Source organism: Onychomys torridus, chromosome 4, assembly GCF_903995425.1.
Source record: "Onychomys torridus chromosome 4, mOncTor1.1, whole genome shotgun sequence".
In the NCBI taxonomy this organism is placed as follows: domain Eukaryota; kingdom Metazoa; phylum Chordata; class Mammalia; order Rodentia; family Cricetidae; genus Onychomys; species Onychomys torridus.
In genome coordinates, this window is record NC_050446.1 from 571,563 (window position 1) to 597,020 (window position 25,458).

At 54.0% G+C, this 25,458-nt stretch overlaps 1 protein-coding gene and 1 pseudogene across 1 annotated transcript; one reads left to right on the forward strand and one right to left on the reverse strand.

Annotated features, from left to right (window-relative positions):
* Positions 1-1,900: 1,900 nt before the first annotated feature.
* Positions 1,901-21,496, forward strand: Nr5a1 (nuclear receptor subfamily 5 group A member 1). The gene is made up of 7 exons (XM_036186531.1): positions 1,901-2,123; positions 3,327-3,443; positions 3,546-3,687; positions 5,866-6,494; positions 12,474-12,593; positions 14,466-14,613; positions 19,920-21,496. Exons 2-7 carry the CDS (start codon positions 3,342-3,344, stop codon positions 20,165-20,167), a joined length of 1,389 nt encoding a protein of 462 aa, XP_036042424.1. The 5' UTR covers positions 1,901-2,123; positions 3,327-3,341; the 3' UTR covers positions 20,168-21,496.
* Positions 21,497-22,849: 1,353 nt separating this feature from the next.
* LOC118581284 lies at positions 22,850-23,100 on the reverse strand (annotated as a pseudogene).
* Positions 23,101-25,458: the final 2,358 nt, after the last annotated feature.

Genomic DNA, 25,458 nt, shown 5'->3' on the forward strand with positions numbered 1-25,458 from the left:
TTAGTGGTGTCTTAGAGGTGTGTTCCTGTGGGTGTGGTGTTCTGTGACTGTTCTGAGGGTCTCTTGAGCTTATCTTCCAGTCTTGGAATCTTGCTGCCTGAGTGTCTGAGTTGCCTCTATGGAGGTATCTGAGACTCCCTATGTATGTCTGTGTTTCTACTGTCAGGCTAGGCCAGTGTCTATTTTACTTCCCTGGGTGGATGAAGGGCTGTGAGTCACTGTAAGGATATATGTGTGTAGGGGTGGGGTGGGGGGGTCAGTGGAGCCATGGCTTCCAGCATGGATTAGTGAGCTCCTGGGGAAAGGGCTGAGGCAAAAAGGTAGGGCTGCCCATCCCCCATCCCGCCAGGGATTTAGCCCAGAGGAGTGCCCATGCTGTCCAAGAGCCCCTAGTGGGCTCTATCCTGGAGATGCCTACTCAGGAGCCCAGCCCTCTCGTTCACTCCCCCACTGCCTACTGGCCTCTGTGCCTTGGTGTTTTGGGGGCTTTTGTTTTGTTTGTGTTTGTGTGTTTGCCACGCTAGAAATGAACGCAGAGCCTCACACTGGGTGTGGTCTGCCATTGAACCCCATTTCCTCCCCAGTTTCACTTTCTGAGGGTTCCTGTGTGAAGGAGATTTGATCATAAGCCTATATATCCCCTAACACTGGCTGGCTACAACACAGGCTGTAGGTTCTCGGGTGTGGGGACAGGGTCTGACAGCCTCGGCTCTCTCTCCTTCCAAGATTCATTCACACAGTTTCACCCAAGAACCCTGGTCTGTGGGACCCAGCCTTTTCCGAGGAGGGAAGTGACTTGCCTGGACAGGACAACAAAGTTGGTCAGATTCCGTGCCTCCCTCCACCAGGTGAACGACTTTGCTTTGCTGCACCGGGTCTTCAGTTTTGTTCAAGCACCCTAGTCTAGCACCCACAGAAGCCTGAGCCACGGGGTGGGATCCACACAGAGTTTTGGGCGGGTGGGTCTCTGCCAAGGCATAGCTTCTGTGCTTCCCCACCGAGGCTTTCTGGCGTTCATGCCCAGCCCCCAGCACTGTCTTCCACCCTTGGTGAACAAGCAGGCTGGGCTGGATTGATCAGGCCTCTTCAAAGCTCTCTCGGCCTCAGTTACTTCCCTTGAAAAGCGGTGTGGTCTACTGGACCGTTCCAGTCCAGAGCCACTGCTCTACCATTTCACTCGCAGACTGAGGCAGCCAGGAGCCCCCCTGTGTGCTCGAGCTAGAAGAGAGCTCACAGGGACGTAGGGGTGCAGCGCTCTGGCTCTGCTTTTCGCCCTTGGAGCTCCGGCTGCTTACCAGACCTTGGGATGGCACAAAATGGGATGATCACGCTTTCCATTTCCATATGAGCATCCTGAGGGAGACTCGCGGAAATGGGGTTCACCTCGAACTCTCACTGGCCACACCACCACATCACTTGTCCATCCTCAGCTACCTTCTTGGGGTACCTGACTTCGGATTAAGAAACAGAGCTGGAGCGAGTGCTTGCAGCCTGAGTAGGCAAATGTGGCAGTGTCAACTTGAACGCTTACTTTCTACCTTGGCCTTGTGCCTTACCCTCGTCCCCACGCTCGCCCTTAGCCACTTCCATACTGCAAAAACCAGCGTTCCTGTCTTGGCCCTGGCCACCCCTAAACTGGACTGGCAAACCGGAGCTCGCCTTCTTCCAGCGCAGGCGGTGAACCAAAGCTTCCCCGCGCACCACACCTGACCGGATTCCAGGGTGCTCAGGGTCTCCAATTCTCTTAGAGGTGGAAGGCTTCGGAGGACCCGAGCTGAGCTGGAGGGCCGGGAGGTGAGGGTGAAGGCCAAGCGGGCCTGTAGGGAGGGCAGGGCACAGGCCCGGCTGTGGGGAGGACGTGGCCCGCGCCTCCGCCCGCGGATACCGCACGCGCGCATATAGAGCGGCCGCCCCGGCCCCGCGCGGCGGGTTCGCGCAGCACGCAGTGCGGCGGAGGGGCCCGGGTCCCAGGTGCGCCTCGAGCGGCCCCGCGAGCTGCGGGCGCGGGGAGGCGGGGGCAGAGCGGGCCGGTCTCCCCGCCCCCGGCCCAAGTGGCCGTCATCACGGGCGGGTGGCGCTGTGCCCGAGTGCGGCTTCATCGCGGGCGGCGGCGCGGCCGAAAGGTGCAGGGTGCTGCTCGCGGGAGCGGCCTGGGTGGGCGCCACCGTCGTACCGCTTTTGCGTCCCGGGCCGCGGCTCTCAGGATCTGGACTCCCCGACTGAGGTCTCCCGCAGCCTGCACCCCAGCCTCTGTAGCCCGCGCCTCTCCGCCAAGGTCTCCGCCCGGCGCCCGTGACCCCGTTGCGCCCTCCGCACCTGCTCCCGGCCCGACGTCCCGGGCTCGCCGGTGGGTGCCGTCGCTGAGCGGCTTTGTCTGCGGACCCAGCGGCATTGCGACAGGGTTCTCTGCCTCTCAGGGTCGGCCCCTATCCTTCCACGGGGCCACGCCTCGGACTCGCTGCCCGCACCGCCGCCCGCTGCCCGCCGAGACTCTATCTCCCCGTCCCCGACCCTCTCGCTGGGCACCTCCGTCTCTCCAGGTTTTCCGCCCTTGTCTCTGTCACTCTTGCTGCCTTGGTCTCCCCGGGGATGTCTCTCGTTGCTCGGTATCTCTCACTATGTCTGTCTCTGTGTCTCACGGGTTTTCTCGTTGGGCCTGCCACTCTGAACCTCTGGTCCCGTCTCTTTCGTTATCCGGCGTGGGTCTTTCATCTATTTACTATCTACCATCTATATATCCCCTATCCGTCACAGATTATCATCTGTCCATTATCTATCTCACCTATCATTATTGATCTATCATCTATCTACATAATCTATCTTCTATCAGTATCTATCTCTCTACCTACCTATCAACCAGCCATCTAGGAATCTCTCCCAATGTCTCTAGCTCGGCATTTTCTCTCTCCGTCGCCCAGGATCCCCCTCTCCGTTGAGCAGCACCGACTGGGGTCTCTCTAGACTTGTCTCTGCCTCAGGTCTCTGTCAGGCCCCTAGACCACTCCAGCTGCGCGCCCCCAATTCTCCCGGATTGCCTGGCGCCTTCCCCGCGCCCGAGCCTATCTGATTTTCTCAGAATCGGGGTTTTGTTCTCAGACAAACGAATCAGGATGGAAACGCATCGAATCCGAGGGTCCTGGATCGGGCGCGGCAGAGGCGGCGTGGAAGCAGCACTGGAGTGCGGCGGGTGGCTGAGCTGCGGCGCGGGGACGCGGCCCGCAAACCCCCGCACCCAGACGGTGCTGTGGGTCGCTGCGGGCGCACAGACTAGGGCAGTCCCAGGCCAGTCGCCGTCGGCCCGCGCTGACCCGCTCCTCCTTCCACAGGCGGACGCCGCGGGTATGGACTATTCGTATGACGAGGACCTGGACGAGCTGTGTCCGGTGTGTGGTGACAAGGTGTCGGGCTACCACTACGGGCTGCTCACCTGTGAGAGCTGCAAGGTGAGCGCAAGCTGGAGCAGGGGAGGGCTAGTCTGCGGGTGGCAGGGGTGCGGGCAACTAACGAGGGTCGGACCTGGCATTCATTCCCTTCCAATTGCACAGGGCTTCTTCAAGCGCACAGTCCAGAACAACAAGCATTACACGTGCACCGAGAGTCAGAGCTGCAAAATCGACAAGACGCAGCGTAAGCGCTGTCCCTTCTGCCGCTTCCAGAAGTGTCTGACGGTGGGCATGCGCCTGGAAGGTGCGCGTCCTGCACGGCCAGGGACCCCTGACTGCTGGCCGCCCCAGGGAGCCTCGGGCGGGTCTGGGAGAGGGGCTGGGGGGAAAGCCGCGCAGTTGCTGGATCCAGATGATTGGCCCCTCGGCGTGACGTTGGGGCCCCAGCTCTGCGGGAACAGAAGCAACTAGTGAGGCAAGCCGCCACAAGAGGCCTTGCAAGCAGGGCCTGCCTGGGCTCAGTTCCGAAATATCAAAAGTGAGACTTCTGTATGGTGGGCCATGCTCGCAATCCCAGGACTCAGAAGACTGAGGCAGGATGATTACCAGTCATGGGCTGCACACTGAGACCCATTACTCCCTCCACCGAGGAGGTGAGCCTTTCTCCAGGACAGAGCAGAGTTCCAGTAGACCCATTTTGTGAGGAGCTATCCCTATAGATCCCTACACCAGCCCAAACCAAAGCTCTCAATAACTTGACCATGTTCAAATCCCAGCTTCTTTACTTGTAAGCTGAGGACACTGAGCAAACACCCTAATCTCTCTGAGCTGCAGATGCCCCCATCTGAATACTGGGCTAAATACTTGCTCTGTGTGGTGGGAGGGAGATCTAGAGGTTTACAGAAAGCCGGAGTTGCCTTCTGTAAGGGCAAATACTCAGCAGAATAGCTGTAATTGTCATTATTATCACACTTTCTGCTGCTATGTGTCCATCACTGTCCATTCTGTGCATCTGTCTATCTGTCCAGGCATCTAAGTTTTGCAGGAATTGAGACCCCTTCCCATGCATTCTTAGCTCAGCCCTGAGAAGGTTGAGGTGAGGGGAACAGTGGCCTATCATTGCCTCTTCCATACCTCTGTTTTGGTCCAGAGAGGACAGCAAGGGTCCATCAAGAGAGACTCAGGCTCAGAGAGTGGACAGTCATAGCTTCTACCCTGCTGGCCCCAGTCGGGCTGAGCGCCCAGCCAGCAGCTGTTGGCTAAAGTTTTTGCAGAGAAGGCCCCAAAGTCTGGGAGAGCTGTGGACATATCCTGCTACCTAAAGGACTCATATTGAAGGAGGTACCCTGTCCTGTTAGCCCTTATACCTAACTCCAGGTCCTGAGTGGGCAGAGAGCTAGCTATTGTGGGTGGCAGAAGCCTCTGGGGCAGCCTGAGGGAGCAAAGCAGGCTGGCCACCTCCCAGCAGGAAGATCTGTCGGGCAGGCTCCCAAGCCCTGAGTTCTGGGAAACACCACCCCTCTCTCCAGCTCTTCCCCTTTCCTCAGAGCTTGGGTGGGGTCCTGTCTGAGCAGGGGTTGGAGCCACACTGGAGCTGCAGAGATGCACCTGTTAAGTCTGGCTGGTGACACATTCTTGGCCAGAAGAAAAACATCTGGTCAGCAAAATAGGTCCTTTCCTTCAGCACTAAACCAGGCTCCACAGTAGAAGGCAGTGGGGGAAGCCCCGGCCATCCTGCAACAGGAGCTCAGTAGAGTCAAGAAGGCTTCGACAAGTAGCTGGCCCGACTGTGAGCAGAGCAGACGGGGGCTCTGTTTCTTTCACGTTTCCATGGCAGGCCCCAGGCTGGGCACCTGAACTCAGCTGAGCCCCAGGTGCTTTCGGTCTGAGGTATACTATGGGGCAGGACAGGAGATTCTGCCTGGGGAACCCTTGGACTTCCTAAAGGGGGCAACACTGAGATTGGGTTCTGCTATGAGAAAGAATATGTGAGAGAGGGGAAAGGGTTCCAGGCAGAGGGAATAAATAATTGAGGGCAAGCTGGGTAAGGAAGTGTGTTAAGTGGAGGAACAAAAGGAGGCTAAGTAGGGAGGAGGAGAAGATGATGGGTCACTAGAAGGCCGAGAAAGGCCTGGAGTGCTAAGTTAAGGCTGTTGCTCTCACCTGTTGGCAAAAGAGGCCATTGAGTGGAGGTGGAGGAATGGTGTGTGTGTGTGTGTGTGTGTGAGAGAGAGAGAGAGAGACAGAGAGAGACAGAGAGAGACAGAGACACAGAGACAGAGAGAGAGACAGAGAGAGAGAGACAGAGAGAGAGACAGAGAGACAGAGAGAGAGAAGAGAGAGACAGAGACAGAGACAGAAAGAGAGACAGAGACAGAGACAGAGAGACAGATAGAAACAGAGACATAGAAATACCCTTTTGGGAAAGATCTGTGAGAGGCAGGTGGAGAGGTGGAACTTGACTGACTGCTCCTGCCCACAGCTGTGCGAGCCGATCGAATGAGGGGTGGTCGGAACAAGTTTGGGCCCATGTACAAGAGAGACCGGGCCTTGAAGCAACAGAAGAAAGCACAGATTCGGGCCAATGGCTTCAAGCTGGAGACTGGACCCCCGATGGGGGTGCCCCCACCGCCCCCTCCCCCACCGGACTACATGCTAACCCCTAGCCTGCATGCACCTGAGCCCAAAGCCCTGGTCTCTGGCCCATCTACTGGGCCACTGGGTGACTTTGGAGGCCCAGCTCTGCCCATGGCTGTGCCTGGTACCCATGGGCCTCTGGCTGGCTACCTCTATCCTGCCTTCTCCAACCGCACCATCAAGTCTGAGTACCCAGAGCCCTATGCCAGCCCCCCTCAGCAGCCAGGGCCACCTTACAGCTATCCAGAGCCCTTTTCAGGAGGGCCCAATGTACCAGAGCTCATACTGCAGCTGCTGCAGCTAGAGCCAGAAGAGGATCAGGTCCGTGCCCGCATAGTGGGCTGCCTGCAGGAGCCAGCCAAGAGCCGCTCTGACCAGCCAGCGCCCTTCAGCCTTCTTTGCAGGATGGCTGACCAGACCTTTATCTCCATTGTTGACTGGGCACGAAGGTGCATGGTGTTCAAGGAACTGGAGGTAGGTACCTCCTCACAGCCCCTGGCCCCTGACTCTTAGCCACTCCTCTCGGCTGCCCAGTATCACCCTTTGGATGGGCAGTCCTGCCCAGTGGCTTCAGGCACTGGCTGGGGAGGGACCACTACAGGAGCCATTGCAGCTTCCTGGTACCCGCTGTCCCTTCCTACCTTGCTCCTTGTCTCTCTAATCTGTCTCTCTTAGCCCCTGTCTCCTATGTCCCCTCCCTGGCCTGTGGCCTCTCAGTACCTCCATGTTCCCCCAGGCTTTGCTTCTGTCCCAGTTGGGGTTTCTACAGGCAGCTCCCTCTTTCTTTGACACTCTAAGCTCCCTCAAAACACTTGTCTTGTCCCCCAAATCACCAGCCTATGTCCAGCCATCCTATCCTTTCATTCAGAAAGGACACCAATCCCTGCTATCCTCAGCTGTCATAGATGGATGGGGCGCTGAGTCTATGACTTTGTTTGTGGACCTGATTCCTACCTAGCTAAAGTAAGCTCACTACCCCTGTGATGTGATGTGATGTGATGTGATGTGATGTGATGTGTGTGTGTGTATGTGTGTGTGTGTGTGTGATAACTAGATAGAAAGTCCTGTCTTTGAACTAGCCCCATGCAACTGCCTTCCCCTATCTCATGCCCCCCCCCCCTTTTTTTTTTACCAGAGTTAATGCACATGAAACTAAACAAAGTGGAAACACAGGAGGAGGAACTGAGGCTAGTCATAGGAAGAACTTTCTAGTCATTTCATCTATTAGTGTGAAGGCCCTAAGGCCTGAAAGCTGACCCTCCAGTACCCTACCTAGCTTCTTATGTACATCACCCTCAAGACTCCAGAATCTTGACCAAGACTCATTGCTGGTTGGCATGGGTACAACTCAGGCCTGACCCTCCTAGGTCAAGCCCCCGGTTGTGCTAGCTACAAACAGCAGGGCTGCTGCCCTCCCTGCTGCAGCCTTGAGCGGCTGTCGGTGCTGACGCCACTCTGCCTGTGCTTCCTCTGGGCATGTGGCCAGATGGGCTGGGGGCACTGCCTGGCTGACTGGCATGGAAGGGAATGAGGGTGCAGCATGAGCATCCTGAGCCCTATCGGAGCACTCCAAGGTTTATTTAACCAAGAGGACTCTGGGAGTTAGGAACTGATGACCACGGCTCTCATATCCACTGTGAGGGCCTGCCATGGCCAAGGACATGCCATGTCTCTGTCTTGGGTGACTTCTCTCACTGGCCCTTCTAGGCCAACTGATGTAGGAGATGGACATAGGTCAGATAGTGGGCCCTCCCACCTGCCTTATACTCATGGCTGAGTGCCCTGGAAGATGACCACCCCCAAGACACTGTAGACTTCCCCTGCACAGAGAGTAGGAGGAGCTGAGCATTCCCAGCTTTCCAGGACCCTGGATCCAGGGGCAGGGCACTTCCTCTGGCTGCCTTCCTGGGGGGGTCACGCAGGATGGGAAGGGCTTTTGTCCCAGCGTTGCTGAGTGTTTTTTCCTGCTTTTGGCTTCTCTGTGGCCCAAACCTTCCTGCTTCCCCTTCCCAGAACCTGTGAAGTAGCCCAGGGATCCTAGCCACAGTCAGCACTGCTTGTGAGGAGCCTTGCAGAGAAAAAAGCCTAAACCAGCCCTTGCAGCCCCTCTTGATCCATGGTTCCCCAGACTGGGGGTCTGTGTTGCAGAGCCCAGGCATGCAAGTCAGAAAAGCTGAGGCTGCCCAGTAAGCTGGTTCTCACCGTGCTACTTAGTCCACTGATCAGGGTACATCTTTAGGTGATGGGAGAGGGGCTCTGTGGCTCTGAGATTGGGCAACCCTTGAGATGGGCACTGGAGACATTAGAGTGAACTGGACCCAGGAAGCTTCAGGGAAAGCTAGGGGACATATGTGGACTGTCAGTGAGTAGATCCCTGGGTTTTGGAGAAACAGAGGACTCAGTGGGAAAGCACTGCTGTATCTGAGAGAGTCAAAGATTTCCAGAGGTGTCAGAGGCATCCAGCCTGTGGGACTTAGCAAGTAACTCTGCTCTTCTGGCCTGTTTTCTCATTTGTAAGGTAGGAAGGGCTTAGTTAATATTTTCTTAGAGGCTTGTAAAGGCTAGGTGAGCTAGAACAGGTGAAGAATTAGACATGTGGCTCAGTACACAGGAAGTCCAATCAGTGGAGGTAGCCACTCCCTTCTAGTCGGCCTCCTTTGTAGCATGAAGAAGAATCTACACTCACCCGGCAGTGGTGGTGCACGTCTTTAATCCCAGCACTCAGGAGGCAGAGCCAGGCGGATCTCTGTGAGTTTAAGGCCAGCCTCGGCTACAGAGTGAGATCCAGGACAGGCTCCAAAACTACACAGAGAAACCCTGTCTCGAAAAACAAACAAACAAACAAACAAACAAACAAACAAACAAACAAACAGAATCTGCTCTCATAGGCCTTCCTGGAAGAACACAGGGAAAGGCACACAAGGTCCACACACCCTTGAGCTCTGTAAAATGGGAGCCACTTTGGCCCTGGTAGTATACCAACTTCTTGCCTGAAGGGTGGTAGACTCGCCTTCACCAGGTGGTGCTCTGCATAATCACCATGAAGGGCAGGCTGGTGGCAGGATAGGAGTCCATTTTGACATCTGTCCCTCAGTGTTCCACTCTGCTCACCCCCCACCCAGCACCCCTTTGACAGCAGATAATTGCTTAGATAGATGGTTTATTGAGACACAGTAAGTCTGTCAGGACTGGGCTGATAAACAGTTGCTCAGCCAGGAGTGTGCCAGGACCAGCCATGGCGTGTCAGACCCTGAAGAATTACTGAGCTTGTTGGCCTTGGCTGCCAGAGTGATCAGACCTCAGGGGCTCCAGAGAGGCCTTTTGAGGGAGAGGTCAGTGCAGAGCCATCAATACCCTTCCTGGAGGCAGACTACAGTGTCAAGGCTCCAAGATTTGTGGTGGGCCATAAGAGGGCCCATCAGACAGGCTGGACTGCTCAGGGACCCCAAACCAGGACTGCAAATGACCTTGTCCCCAGGGTGGCAAGAGGAGTGTGGAAACTAGCTCTTTGGGCTGAGAGACACTCCTACACACTTAATTTCTTGTGGAGAGGGCTGGCAGTTGCTGTGTGTGTGTGTGTGTGTGTGTGTGTGTGTGTGTGTGTGTGTGTGCGCGTTCATATGTTGGGTGTCCATATGTCCATCTCCCCACCCACAGGAAGGGGTGGGCATGGCAGGAAATTTTGCTTGGCCAAGGAGAAGATGGAACCCAGGATGTTCTTTAGAACCTTTGTGACTGATCCAGATTTTCTCTATGCAGAAGAGGGAGGTGTGCCCTCTCCCATCATAGATCAGGAAATTAGAGTTGAGGGAAATGCTGGGACAGGTGAAGGACTGGAGGAGTGCTCAGCATAGCCCCATATTGGAGCCCAGGGCTGATCAGCCTCATGCAGGGCCACGCAGCCCCAGGTCTGAGGTCTGGGTAGAGTCTGCTCCAGGGCTGGGCACCCAGGTCACTGTGACCCTCTGCCTTCTGCCAAGGCTCAGTGTGCTTATCTCCTAATGTTCCTCTTTATCATTTCTCCTGCTCTGTTTCTTCCTTCCATCTGGGCACAAGGGTATCTGCTCCTATGGCTGAGATGCGGGTGGAGCATGCCCAGCCCTGCCAGGGCTCCTTCTGGATCACCCACACGGGCTTGTTTTTACTTTGCTGCCACTGTGACTACCCCAGGGCTTCTTCCACCCAGGCATCCAGAAGTTCTCAGGGGCTCTCAAGATCTTCCAAGATCCCCCTGCCTGGGGTCACCTACTTGGTCCTGTCTGATTATCTATACCATGAGTATCTGTCACCTGGGAAGGGATGAGGGATTCTGGAACTGGTGTTTCTGGGGTTTTGCCTTTCCTTGGGAAAGGTGATGGAGAGGAAGGCCTCCTTGGTGCCCATCATCTCTCCTGGGGAGGTGAGGAGAGATAGGGAACAGCCTGAAGTCAAAGGCTGGATCTTTGTTCTGACACTGATGGGACTCAGCACAAACAATGGCCTGGGCTCTTGACCCAGAGAGGATATGAGTAAGGGTTGGCAGAAGCAGGTCCCTCCTACTCTCCTGTCCTGAGTATTGGGGCAGGGGTGGCTTACAGGGTCCTGAGGAGTCTGCATGACTGTTCAGCTGCTCTTTCTTTTTGGCCCTCTCTTAGTTAGCGTTACTATTGATGTGGTGAAGCATCATGACCAAAAACAATTTAGGGGGAAAGGGGTAATTTGGCTCGCATATCCTGAGTCACAGTGCTCCAAGGGAAGCCAAGGCAGGATCTCAGATGGGGCAGGAACCTGGAGGCAGGAGCTGATGCAGAGGCTGTGGAGGAGTGCTGGCTTGTTCATCACGGCTTGCTTGGCCTGTTTTCTTATAAAATCCAGGATCACCAGCTTACAATGGTGGTGAGTTCCCCCACCACATCAATGACTAATTAAGAAAATGCCCCACAGACCTGCCTACAGCCCAATCTTTATGGAGGCATTTCCCCAGTTGAAGTTCCTTCTCAGATGACTGTGTCAAGTTGACATGAAACCAGCCAGCACATCTGCTTTATCCTTTCTCCTCATCTGCCTGAGGATACCCCAGAGAAGAGGGAAAGGCTGCTATCCTGGAGGACAGGGCTAGTTCTTATGTCTAGTCATCTTTCCTTGGGTCTGGTTTGAGGGAGATGAATGTTCTATGGAGCATATATACCTTCATCAACCTCTCACTGATGCCTGAGGGGCCAACAGTGATATGCAGGACACCAGTCCTGCCCTCTCACACTCCAAAGCACCAGGGAAGGCAGGTGTGGACTGGTGCCATCCCAGTTCCAAAGGGTAGTGAGAAAGAGGACTTGAGAAAGGCTTCATGGAGGAGTAACCAGTCTACACGAGACTCTGAAGCCCCGAGTGAAAAAGGGAAACAAGTTGTTTTTAGACCTAGTGGTAAAGAGAATGGACTTGGGACCACACTCAGCTGTGCAACTCTAGGTAGCTCGCCTGAGTTCAATGCTCAATTTCTTCTCTCTGTAAAATGAGTGGTGACTGTCAATAGGCTTGACAAGCTACACAGCAAAGGCTCCTTGAGGTCAAGGTTTGTAGCTACTGCAAGGCATGGCCCAGGGAGGGCTGAGAGGATCTAGCCAATCTGAATCCCATTCCTGGAAAACTCATGTAACCAATAGCCACAGTTGTCTTCTTCTGACTTCTGCATAAACAATGTTACACACACACACACACACACACACACACACACACACACACACACAAATAAATAAATCTAAAACAATTATTTTAAAACTAAAGGCTTTGGGCTGGGTGGGGGAAGGAGGTGAGTGGGAGTAGGGTGGGAAGGTAAGGGTAGGGAGAGTGAGTACAGGTGGTAAATAGGAGGGTGATGGCATTTCCCTGGCTGCCACTTCCCCACAGTTCTAAACAGAACTTGCCCTTGTCAGGAGCATCTACCCTTTCCATGGAAGGATGCAGTGGCCCCCAGAGTTTGGGGTCACTCAACAGGAACTGTTCTCTCCTGGGCACCAAGGCCCAATACACCCTGATGATTAGGCTCCACTGTGGTCATTGTTCTGTTATTGCTGCAAACAGCTGAGGTGTCCACTAGCCAGGTGGCCCTTCTTCTTTCCCCAGAGCCCCTTCTAAGGTAGCTGTGGCCAAAGGTCCTCCACAGGCCAATAGTGCAAGGGCTGGTCTTCACAGCATTAGATCTTAATCTCTGAAATTCACTAGGTATGTGATATGTGACTACCATCTCCAAGCACTTTAGTCACTGAACAGGTGAGAAAATGAAGGTTCGAAAAGGCCCTGGGACGTGTGTGAAGTCACACACCTTGTGAAAGAGCTGGGGCCTGAAAGAGGCCCTTATTGGCCCATAAAGTAAATAGGTGGGCAGATGGGACCCATATGAGACTCTGAGTAGAGAATTGGGGAGAAGGGCCTGAAGGACAGTCCCCATCTGGATCTCTGCGTTGTTCTTCCCTATAGGTGGCTGACCAGATGACGCTCCTGCAGAATTGCTGGAGTGAGCTGTTGGTGTTGGACCACATCTACCGCCAGGTCCAGTATGGCAAGGAGGACAGCATCCTGCTGGTCACTGGGCAGGAGGTGACTGAACTGTTCAATCCCTAGTCCTGCATGGTCTCCAGGCTGGCTCTGGGCACCATGAATTCCAAATTCAGGGACATGCACTAGCCAGGCTTCTGTGTTCTGGGGTCCCAGAGTATGGGATGGCCAGGGGATGTCCTTGTAGGAGATGACAGTGGGATTGGCTCTTCCCAAAATAAGGCAACATTGGTCAGCTGGTGCTGAGGTGATGGGGGACAGTCTGCACTGTTACACGTGTGGGAGCAGTAGGATCAAGGACTCTGAGAAGGGGTTCAGAGTACTGCCAAGAGCCTGTGGGGTGGGAAGTGTGAGAAATGAGGTTGCAGCCATGGCTAGGGGCTGGTGAGCAGGCAAGACCCTGTAGGGTCTCCATCCTCATAAATGATGAATGAATGAGCAAATAACAAATGAATAAATGAAAGAGTGGGCAAAAGGCCCAGAGAGCTCAGAGTCAGAATCTGACCCTTTGAGCAGAAAATATAACATGGCAGGGGTGGAAAGCCATGGAGAAGGCCTGGGAATTTCTGAACCCCCCCACAGGAGGGACATTAGGGTTGCCTGTGGGTGTAGGTGAAGGAGCCCAAAGTGCTGGGTCTGGAGACATCTTTAAAGAGGACAGCCTACAAATGGGAGAGGAGGTACGGGGAAAGGTGAGGGAGAAAGAAAACTCCCAGAGACAGTTGTATGACCCAGGAGAGGGAACACAGGCTGAATAGTGGGCACAGTGGATACTGTCCTGAAATGCAGACTGGGGCCCTACTTCCTTACCCCTGCTCCCCAGGACCTGTGTCCTCACCTCCCATGTCTCAGGCTGTTGAAAACAGGAATGGGGATACTAGTCCTCAGGGGTGACTCTGGGCCACAGGAATGCAAATACAGGATCTGGGATATGAGTGAGGTCACATGGGCTGTAGGAACATCCCGAGTGTACCCTTGCATCTATGTTTGATTGTGTGACTCTGCACATACAGAGTCGTGTGGGTGTCCATAGCTTCCTACCACTGTGTAAGCATGAGTACATGTGCAGGTGTGTTTGATTGTTGTGAATGTCCATTGAAGGGCAGGAGTGGGTGTAGGTATGCAGACTTGAGTATCATAGCTTCAGCAAACAGTGAGTGAGTGTGTGCGTGTGCGTGTGTGTGGAGAGAGAGAGAGAGAGAGAGTGTGTGTGGGGGGGGGGAGAGAGAGAGAAAGAGAGAGAGAGAGTGTGGGGGGGAGAGAGAGAGTGTGTGTGTGTGTGTATGGAGAGAGAGAGAGTGTGTGTGTGTGTGTGGAGAGAGAGAGAGAGAGAGAGAGAGAGAGAGAGTGTGTGTGTGTGTGTGTGGAGAGAGAGAGAGAGTGTGTGTGTGGGGGGGAGAGAGAGAGTGTGTGTGTGTGTGTGTGTGTGTGTGTGTGGAGAGAGAGAGAGAGAGAGAGAGAGAGAGAGAGAGAGAGAGAGAGTGTGTGTGTGTGTGTGTGTGTGTGTGTGTGTGTGTGTGTGTGGAGAGAGAGAGAGAGAGAGAGAGCTAGGTGGTGTTGGACCTTTACCTAAGCTCAGGCAGAACCACCTGCTGCCTCTTCTCCTGCTCCAGAGAAGGGTACTTGTCACAGTTAGCTGTGCAAAAACAGTTCATACCACTGGCCTGGTTGCAGCCCTTTGTAAATTAAGCACCCTTCAGCTCCCTAGTGTTCCTGCTGTCTGGTGCCTGCCCCATTGCCACTAAAGAAGAGGTCAGCCTTGGGTGCTCAGCTTGGGCCAACAGGTGGAACAAAGCTGGCAAAATGGCCCTCAGCATGGTGGGCCTGAGGCTCAGTGTTTGGCCCATGCCCCTGATCAGAGCCTTCTGCCCTGTCCCTCTGCCCACCTCCCTGACCCGCCCTCTGCCAGTACAGGTGGAGCTGAGCACAGTGGCGGTGCAGGCTGGCTCCCTGCTTCACAGCCTGGTGCTGCGGGCACAGGAGTTGGTGCTGCAGCTGCATGCACTACAGTTGGACCGCCAGGAGTTCGTCTGTCTCAAGTTCCTCATCCTCTTCAGCCTTGGTGAGTGGCCTCTGGAGGCTCTGCAGCAGAGCATAGCAAAGACATTGGGGATTTTACTGTGGTCAGGAAGCCCAAGGGACAAGGACCCTCCTTTAGTGAGTGGTACAAGGGCCTGGCTGCTTCTGGGGAGGGGGACGGGGAGGGGAAGGAGGGCTTAGTTTCTCAGTGTAAGGTCCCAAGGGCTGAGATGTTGTCTAGTGTTTGTCTTTCATGGTATGAGGACCTTTCTGCTCTGTGTGCCTAGCATACTTAAATGCCTGCTGCATTTAGGACTCTCTCCTCTGGCTCCCATCCTGGGGTCCCTACTTTCCCTAACTCCATGAACTACTGGACCCCAAGTTCTGACTCAAACCCCCTTCACATTTACATTCATTAATTCTCCAGATACCTGTTGAACTTCTGCCTGGTGCCAGGGACTGGGGGCTACATAGCAAATGGGAAAGACCCCAACTGCTGCTCTCAGAACCAGCTCTGAGAAACAGCAAGTGTCTTATAAAGGGTGGAATGTGTAGCAGCAAGATCCAACAGTATGTGGATATGCCTCAGAGAACCTGAGTCCTGGTATGGGAGCCTGGAAGAGAGTCTTAGCAGATGAGTTGGGAGGAGGGTTCTGCAGCAGGGAGCATCTATGGGAGTGAGGCTGGCAATTTGGCAGTGATGCCTCCTGGGGAGTAGGAAGTATGTGGAAGCAGAGGGGAACTTATAAGGAAGCCCAGTGCTCAGGCAGAGTTGGGCTACTTGCCATGAGCATGTGGCTAGGGATAGGGGCTGGGACTCTTGGCCTGGCTAGGGCTCCACAGAGCCCTGTTAGAAAATGACTGTCATGAAGCTGCTACCTTGGAGTGCAGCAGAGCCTGAGAGGCCCTGGCCAGGCCTGGGAGGATGGTGCTGGGAAGAGAGTTGTCAGCACCAGTCAGAGCCTCATGCATATGTGGTGTTCCCTTAAGGGGGACCCCTTTTCCCTACAACCAAACTACTAGGTAAGTTCAGGCTCCTCTTCCCAGCCCTGTAAGCTTAGTGGTGCCTTGGCTTGGGAGGGCTCAGCCCTCCCCCATAAGCTAACTTTATCTCCAGTAACCTGGAGAGATCAGGGCTACAGTGAGGAGGGTGAGAAGAGCCTGGATTCTAATCTCTTTGACTTTTGCAATTGAGCAAGTCACTCACTCTCTGAGCCTCTATTTCCCCGTGTGTGAGATGACAGCTGTATGTGTCCTTGACACACTGCAAGGACACAATGAGACAATTCTACCACAGTCTTGGCCCTTGCAAGTGTGTGCTGATGGCTTTATTAATCATCCTTATTAAGTCCATAAACAAGTGAGCCAGAGAGCAAAGTGAATGGACAAACTAGGCCTACAGGCGCAGTCTTTATTACACGCTTTGTGTCTGGCTCAGGACTTTATTGTCTCTGGGCACAGGGACTCAGATCTGGCCATGGTGGCTGAGTTCTCAGTTTAGTGGGTCTGAAATTGGGTGAAGATGGGGGTGTCAGAGGCACAGGAAGCAGTGATCCTTGGACCTCAACTTACTGGAGCCTAGAACTAGGGGACAGTGACAGAGGCACACTGGGTCACACGGTCCTTGGAAAGAGACTCCATGTTGGGAGAGGGGGTAAGCAGTTCAGTATGATCAGAGTCAGGGTAACTCTACTTGGTCTGGATGCAGGATGAGGTGGATACATCTGAGCTGGACCTTGCAGTATGAATAGAAATATTCTGATGAAACAAAGAGAAGGAACAGCTTGTTGGAAGTTATGGGGAGAGGAAGGGGTTGAGATGAAGTCATAGGTGGATAGGGACTGAACTGTGTGTGTATGGCCATTGGGTACCTTGAACCTTCCTCTGGGATGGCTGCCACTCTGAAAACAACACACCTCACATCTGCACTGCAGCAGGCAACACCTGTACCTGGGTGATGGTATGTGACCCTCTGAATCTTAAATACAGGACTCCATCAGAGCTGAACTTTCAGGAAGACTGGGACTCAAGGCAGGACTGGCCACTTGTTCATAGACTTCCAGTCAGCCTGCTTGTGGCACCCTCAGCATCACCGCACTGGGCTGGGTGGCCTCAACCCCAGGCAGTGACTGTCACCCACTTACCCACCCCTGTCCTCCTCTACACGCCCCCTTCTCGCCTGCCTCTGCAGAAGGGTGCCATTTGGTATCTAAATAGCATCTCGGGCAGCTCAGAGGCAGGTAAGGAGGCTTTAATTAAAATTAGTGCCTCTCTCCTGGCAATCGCAGTGTTTATGAAGATGGGCCCAGCCGGCATTGTTCTGCCGAGGACTTAATCGAAGCTTAATGGATTGACCTAACATTCGATTTCCTGATTCCCATTGAGGCGCACGGCAGCATTCCCTTAAGCGTTTGCAATTTACCCACTGCTCCAAGCCAACAAAAGACGGACTGAATAGCAGCGCCACTCGAGGGCCATTGTGCGCGGGGGCGCCTGCCTGAGTCACTGCTATTGGGACAACATTCTTTATGCCTTGCTGGAATGAAAGGATTATTCAAATATTCAATTAAACCGTGAAAAGGGGGCTTTTCTGAGATCCTGGGGGCCCCTAGCTCATGGAGCTAGCGGCTGCTCCCAGGGTGAGGTGCCATCTCCCACCCACCTCCACCTCCAGGGATGTAGACTGCAGTCTCAAGCCCCAGGCTGGAACTCAGTGAGGATCCTGGTCCTGACCTGTTCCATCTTACAGAAGATAGGAAACTGAGGCTCAGAGGAGCCTCTGGTGCAGAGATGGGGTGTGAACCCCTGACACATGAAGAGAGAATCTCTAAGTTGTGGGACTGCTGTTCCTGGGCCTGAGGGACAGGGGTACCACACTCAGTGGGATATGACCATATCCCTATCTCTTTGCAACAAGCTGGGGACTGGAGGATGTAGGGAACTGGTTTCTAGGTGAGGCAGAAGTGAGGTCTTAATTTGTGGGAACTGAGGGACCAAGCCTTCTGGGAGAGAAGCCTTCTGGGAGAGGGGCTGTCCCTGATGGCTGTCCTTGTCCTGCACCCTCCCCCTTCTACTCCACTGTCATCCTGAGTCCCTGATGCTTGTTGCTGAGAACAGTAAATCCTGGTAAAGCCAAGAAGGCCCTGGCTCACCCATTCCTTCCTACCCCGCCATCTGAGCAGCATCCTGGCCCATCCTCCTCTACCTCAGCTCTCTCCTCTGGGTGCCTTTACTGGGCAGCCTTGAGATAGATCCCGTCTTTCTCCTATTATGAATGTCAGACTAGCCCAGGCACAGTATGGAGGTAATGGCGGATGGTATGTGCTGTGATTGGGATGGGAAAGGGATCGGGGCAAGGGCAGATGGATCAGTTAGCATCTCTTGCTTCCAGACCAACTTGGCGGAATGACTTCCTGTGATCACCTTTAAATGTACCTGAAGCTGGCCAGGCTAGGAAGCCAGGTTGCTGTGTTCAGTTGGGTAGGTTTCACTGTACAGGGGCACTGAAGCAGGGAAGGACTGGACTTGGATCTAGGTGTATCTCTTGAGACAAAGGGAGCTTTTTCCTGAAGTGCATAAAGATGTCTCATGAGCTGGTGGCTATCCAGAAAGGCAAGGAAGAAAATGACCCTGGCTCACTTATTGGAGGGTGATGGGAGCCAGGGTGGAGGCCAGCAGCTGCCAAACCCTGCCATCAGTACGACTCAGGCCCAGCTCCGGTTTCCCTAAATCCATCTTTGGAGAACACAGGCCCCAGCGGGTGTGCTGGGGGCGGCTGAGGATCAGGGTTGCCAGGCACCTCAGCTTTCCTGGCACAGTGGGTGTTAAGAGGGATTAGAGGGCCCACATGCTGGCCCAACTCCCTCACAGTGGAAAGACTGGGATGCCCCAAGGGAGCAAAGCAGATGAGTGACCCATCTTCTGACCCTCTGGAAGGCACAGCTCAGGGAGGCCAGGATAGGCTGAGGGTTGGGGGCTGATGTTAAACTCCTAGGCAGGGCATGAGCTAATAGAGGCTGTGACAGGGGTTTGAGTGGCAAAGAAGGGGTCCAAGCTCCCCATTTCCAGCTCTTCTCTGAGTAAGGTTATCTTTATGCAGAACAGTCAGGCACTCTTCTACATGGCAGCTACGCCTAACCAACTCCAAAGACCTCTTTGTGCCTAGCCCAGTACTAAGGCCCAAGGATGCACAGATCACACATCAGCCCAGCCACTTTTGGTCCACACTGAGCCACCTGCTCCTCTCCCTCCATGTTTAACTTCAGCTTCATGGTCACCATTGTTCTCGCACAGCATGTCTGTGTGGGCAGGGCTAGTGAGCCTGCCTGCCTGCCTGCCTCCCACTTTTTCGTTTTTTGAGAGCATAGAGGAGAGAACCAGGGCCTATGTGTGCCAGGCCAATGGTCTACTCTAAGCCACACTTCAGTGACATTTAAATTTATGTAAATGGCTTTGCTTTGCAAACTTCAGCTCTTCTGTTGCCTCTCACCTCCCACTCTACCCCACTTTTCAACACGGCTCTATGTGCTCTAGGTCTGTCCATTCTACAACTCCCCAGATGGAATTGGCACACAGCCACCCAGACCCCTCTTCCTCACCATGAACAGTGCTGCACAGAAGCTGACCCCGTAGCCCCAGGTCTTCATTTATGGAGCCTCTTTCCAGGGCATGTCCAGAGTACTCACAAGCCTGACACCCAAAGACAGGTCCTTTGGACAGTGATGTTGATGGTGATGCCTGGGGGTCAGGGGATGGCCACAGGAAGGCTTTGGTGTGTTTTCCCACGAATTAGTACCTTATATCTTTGAAGGGACCTGTGTATGCCATTTTATAGGTGAGGAAAACCCAGCAATGCACCTGCTGCTGTTGCTAATGATCTTGGTGATTGTCAAGTATCCATGGTGACAGCAGCAGTGATGATTGTGCTACTGATATGGTTTAGTGGTTGGTGATGGTGGTGGAAAACTGGTGATAAAGCAGGGATTTTCTAGGTGTGGTGGTGCACGCCTTTAATCTACTCGGGAGGCAGGGAAAAGTAGGTGGATCTCTGTGAGTTCAAGGCCAGCCTGGTCGACATAGTGAGTTCCAGGACTGCCAAGGAGACATAGTGAGACCCTTTCTCAAAAAGAAGAACAAAAAAGTCAGAGAACGCACAGGGACAAGCCTGGGGACACTAACTGAAGTGACGTCAGTGGTGGTGTGTTGGCCACAGGGTGGAGATGAGGAGGTTGCCATTGAAAGGTGGCACCCATGAGTTTGGTATCCCCTGGGAATGTGGTATTGGTAATACTGGTGACAGTGTTAGTAGTGGCACAGTGACTGTAGGGTGATGGACTGCTCCCGTTGCAGATGTGAAGTTTCTGAACAACCACAGCCTGGTGAAGGATGCCCAGGAGAAGGCCAACGCTGCCCTGCTGGATTACACCTTGTGTCACTACCCACACTGTGGGGACAAATTCCAGCAGTTGCTGTTGTGCCTGGTGGAGGTGAGGGCACTGAGCATGCAGGCCAAGGAGTACCTGTACCACAAGCATCTGGGCAACGAGATGCCCCGCAACAACCTTCTCATTGAGATGCTGCAGGCCAAGCAGACTTGAGCCTGGGCACCTGGCAGCAGGCAGCAGGTGGGGATACCTCTGCCTCCAAATGACCCATTGCATTAGGTGATCTGGGAGCCCTGTCCCTAGGCCCCTGCCCCTAAGCTCTGGAGCTGTGTGTTTTGGATGGCAAAGATGGGCAGGGACTGCCTGGGGCAGGTTGCCTTCACCAGCCACTGGCACATGTCTGCCACTTGGAGTGCCCCGAGGAAGTGGCTTCAAATCACTCCTTCCTCCATCTGCCCCCAGCTTCTTTCCTGGCATCTGAGGTACAGGTCCTGGGAGGAGGTTTGGGGATATCCCTTGGGTCAGAGGTCATCCTTTCCCTCTCTCCTGTAATCAGAGGCAGGGGAGGGTCTACAGGTATAATGAGGGCAGAGGAGCAGTCTCCAGACTCCCCTGAAGAAGGGGAGGAAAACCACTGTTGTAAACTGAGTCTGCTAAATTGGGTAGGGCTTGTTGTCCCTAAAGGACACTGGGAGACTGGGCAGGGCAAAAAGACCCCTCTTCATCCCTCCACCTCCAATCCATTACCTGAAAAAAGATGGTGTAATCATCTTTGAGCCACCTAGGAGGAAGAGTCTGGTGTAGTCAACATTCTTTCCCTGGCTCTGTCCACTACCAGCTGGCTGGGCTGGTACTTTTCTGCAAGGTTGTAGTCACCAGGATTCTTTGCTTTTCCTTTCCATAGAAAGTCCTTGGAAGGTGTGTGAGAGAGAAACAGCAGGAGATAGATGGAGGACTGAGCTGGGAAATGGGGATTGCCACCAAAGTTTTTCCTCCTGATATCTCATTCCAAGAGTCAGGGTGGCACTGGGTCATGTTTATGTACACCACCTCACTCCAGAGAAGATCTGAAGCTTGCCCTCTGCCCCCTCCTTTTACTAGGGGAACAGCAAGAGGCCTGCAGAGACCTAGAGTCCCTGCAGGTGGGGGTGCTGGGGAACCTAGGAGGACTCAGGGATCTTTAGGTGGGGACAGTACTGAGGAGTCTCTCTCTCATGACTCCATCCTTTCGGGTCCCTTGCCACAACTCCTGGAGTTGGCCTCAGTTCCTTGGTCTCTACTTTGCATCCTGAAAGTCACTGCGGGGAGAGGCTTACGCTATCCTCTGTCCAGACTGGGCATCCATTGTCCTTCCTGCTTTCATATCAGACTTATAGCTTATGCTAAGCCTGCCTTCCACCATCCTGCCTCAGACCCCACCTCTGCCCCTGAAATGTGTACCCCTGCCAAGGCCAAGACCTATTGCCCCGGAACAAGAAGTGCCCTTACAAAACTCCTGCACCCCAGTAGCCCTGAAATAAATTTTGCAATTAGTTTCCAGTAGCATTTGTGAATTTGCATTCTGAAGCAAGGCGTAGTCCCTGGGGCAGGTTCTGGGCAGTGGTGATGGTCTGCCTGCTGTCAAAACAGTGTTCAGCTCATACTTCTGGGGAGGGGTTTTTGAAATGGCTCAGAAGGTAAAGGTGCTTGGCAGGCCAAATGACCTGAGTCTCTGGAATCCACATAGACAAGGAGAAAACTGACTCCCATAAGTTTTCCTCTGGCCTATGTGCATGTATGTTAACACACACACACACACACACACACACACACACACACACACACACAGAGTTAAGACTTGCCCAAGATGGTCAAGCCAGTCAGTGGTCCAACATGGATGGGGGATGAACTCACAAACCCTTCACTCCTAGCTGTCAATGGTTTCTGGGGGGAAGGAGAGTCAGATTTCTTCAGGGTGTGACTCCTAGGAGGTTACCATATTCGAGTGCTTTAGTGGAGGGCCCTGCATCCATATACATACAGGCTTCATGAAGTGGACTCAGTGGGTTACAAAAATTAAGGCAGAGTGGGAGGGGATGTGCAGGGAGTCCTAGGAGCTGGGCAGTGGGAAGTGGATATGATCTAAATATATTGAAAATATATATGTATACATACATACTATACTCATTGAAATTATTTTTAAAAAATGAGGTGGAAGATAGTTGCAGAGTCCAGGGTATATAGAGAGAAAGCTCTCCTGGGCTTTGGACCCCAGCCTGTACCTAGGACCCCAGGGTCCACAAGGCTTGGAAGATGCTGTGACTCTCTGGGATCTCAACTTAGCTCCACCCTGCCATGCAGGTTCTGCCCCCATACTGGAAGAACATTCATTCCACGAACACCTCCCATATGCCCTCCCCAAGTTCCCTGTCCTTGCAGTAACTCCATCGGGGTGTAATTCAGGAGAGCTCTTCTCCAACAGTGTGGGGAACCAGATTCCAACCTGGGTCTCTCTTCTTTGCCTGGTCCCCACCCTTGCTGATGAGTCCTCGCCTTCCTATGCCACTAGGTGGCAGCAGTGAGCTTGACCAACACCTGAGTCTATTGCTCCAGCACCTCTCTGCTCTTCAAAGCCACGTTTCCCCTCATTCACACAGCTTAGGAGGGGCCCAGCCATTGTGCAGACTTCCACTTTCCTACCCACTGTAACCAACCGGATTAATCTAGGGCCACACTTGGTCCACCCAGGGTCTCTGAAAAGACTAGAAAAATGTACCTCCTCTAGAGGGAGGTGGCAGAAAAGATGTTCCTCTCCTGTTTCATGCCTGCCCCAGGGCAGTGTCCAGGCTTAAAGAAGACTTTTTTTTTTTTTTTTTTTTTTTTTGCGCGGTAGCAACGTTTATTGGGGGCGGGGGATCAGTCCTTCTTGGCCGCAGCCTTCCGCATGGCGGCCAGCACGTTGCTCAGCTCCTCCCGCTTCCTCTTGGCGCGGATGTGCGTGCCCACCCTCTTCTTGATGAACTTGAGCACGCGCTTGTCCTTGGACACCTTGAGCAGCAACATGGCGTAGGGTGCGAAGCCGCACACCTCCCGGATCATGTCCCCACGAACTTGGTGTTCTTGTGGCCCTTGTTGAGGCCCACGGCCATGGGGTAGCGCAGGGCCATGGCTGCTGCTCTACAATGGCGTCTGCGACAGGAAGCAAAGAAGACTTTCTTAACCAGGTCATAGGATGTGATCCCTTATATAATTGAGCCAGAGATAAGAAAGTCATTGGTTTGACTCACACGAGAAGGCTGCATGGCTGAAGGGTCTTTCAAATTAGGTTTTGAAGGATGTCTAGGAATTCACCAGCTTGATAGAAACAAGGGCGGTCCAGGCAAAAGAACAGCATGGCAGTGAAAGGAAGAAGGGGATGCCGGCTGACTGTGTTTGGCCGGAACGTAGAGGGTATGGGGGAGGAAGAGAGTTGAAGGATGAAAGGACCCTTAGTCCTGTCCCCTGATCCCCAAATGATCAGAACAAGGGCCTGCTACAAGGAGAGGAGCTTATAGTGCATGGAGATGTGGATGGTTTTGTGCCACCTTGGACCCAGTCCCTTCTACCTCCTTGCATGCCCCTCCCCCCTTAGCCACAGGCAGTGGGTTCTGCCAGGGCTGAGCATGCATTCTGCTGATACTTAGCAGGGCCCCTGCTCCAGAAAAAGTGGCCAACTGGCTCAGCCTTTCATTCTCCTGGGCTTCTGCTTGCCTTCCCAGTGAATGGCAGGGACTCTGCTGTCTTCTCTCTTGTGAATCCCTGGCCTCTCACACAGAGCCTTTAATGCCTTGAACACAACAAGTTTCTCTGTGCCTACAGCCCTGCATGTCTCTGGTCACAACTGACATTCCTTGGGCATGTCACAGGTCTTCTGAGAGAGCCTGCTGTTCCTCATTCTGCAAATGACAGACAGGGCTTCAAGATCTTCCACATCCTAGGCCCCCAGAAAGAAATGCCTAGACACCTGGAATTTTGTAGGTGAGCCAATGTTCCTCAGAAGCTGTGTCCCAGGTGCAACCCACATAGGGTTCAGAGAGGAAGCCATCAAGGCCCCTGGCATTGTCTGTGCCTCACTGGCTCTTGAGGGTCTCTCACTCACCTTTGTCTCTCCCTTGCACACCCCCACCCAGTTCTGTAGTCCCAGGGAGGCAGGTGTTGGCAACCTTTGAGCACAAAACCCCATGCTGGGCCCTTGTTTTCTGGCCCCTGTCTTGGGCCTCCCCAACACCAGGCCTGATGTTGACCCCAACACATCTCTGCTTCCCCTGACCCTGAAACCCAGCCTACTCTCAGAGAGATGAGGACCTGGCTAGTGACTTCACAGTGGTAGGTGCCCTGGCCTGTTTCCTTTTTGACTTCCAGGTAGGCTCCTCCTCAGCAAGACAGCCATTTACCCACTCACAAGGAAATCCCAGCTACCTGTGAGCAGTGGTGCCTGGCACCTCCAGGAAACACTACCTGGGTGTTTGGGGCCCACACCCACTGCCTATGCACTTAGGCTGCCAGCAGAGAGGCCTCAGGCTTGTGTCTGCAGTTAGGATGAAGGCAGTCTTCAGGCAAAGTGAGGAAATACAGCCCTGGTCAGGGACAATGCAGATGCACAACACGCCAACTGCTGGGCAGAGAAGGTGACTCAGGAGCTGAAAGTACTTACCACAAACCCTGACAACTTGGGCTCTATGCCCAGAGCCTGCATGGTGACCTACACACACACACACACACACACACACACACACACACACACACACTCACACACACAGGCATATGCACATGCAAAATAAAGTGTTCACTAGAACTATCAACCCTGGTGACAAGGCAGAGTCCCAAAGCCAAACTGGCAGCTTCTCTGGCTCCTCTTCCTCCCAGACAGCCCCGCGCCTCTACCCCTCTTACTCCAGGAGGACCCCCAGGCAGCACAGTCAGGAAGCTTCAACACCTAGTTTATTACCAGACACTGCAGAGGGCAGCCGGGAAATGGAAGGAACCAAGACAGACAGAAGGACTGGACAGGCTGGCCTGAAACTGCTTTTCTCACTTGGGGCTGCCAGCTGTATGACCCATTCAGTCTGGGATTCCAAGGATGAGCTGAGGTCCTCTGGCTATCGAGCTCGCGAAAGACTGGGATGAAAATCCTAAACATGCCTGTAAGGAAAGTGACCCTTTCTTTGGGCAGGACTGGCAGGGCTGGCTAAGATTAGGCAGGGTCTGAGAACAGAGGCTTGGGGGAGACCCTGCAACCCTGGCCTGCTCCTCATAGTCTCCCTGAGACGCAGTTTCTACAATGTAAGAACACCTTCATGCCCCCAGCGTCCCCAGAGCTTCGGGAAAGGACGCACAGCCAGCCAGCAGCTCCCGTCCTTCCCCTCCCCCGCCCCCCGTCGCACCCTGCCCCCCTCCCCCCGCACCTTTCCAGGCTGCCTGAGTGCATGGCTGGGAGGAGCTGGGGGCGAGAAGCGGGGATCATCGGACTTGGGGTCCAGAGGGTG

What these genes read in the sequence shown, in the direction of transcription:
- Nr5a1 (XM_036186531.1), top strand. Translation starts at nt 3,342, where the DNA reads ATGGACTATTCGTATGACGAGGACCTGGACGAGCTGTGTCCGGTGTGT. An exon ending in TCACCTGTGAGAGCTGCAAG is followed by an intron (nt 3,444 to 3,545) that starts GTGAGCGCAAGC and finishes CCAATTGCACAG; the next exon opens with GGCTTCTTCAAGCGCACAGT. An exon ending in TGCTGGTCACTGGGCAGGAG is followed by an intron (nt 12,594 to 14,465) that starts GTGACTGAACTG and finishes CTGCCAGTACAG; the next exon opens with GTGGAGCTGAGCACAGTGGC.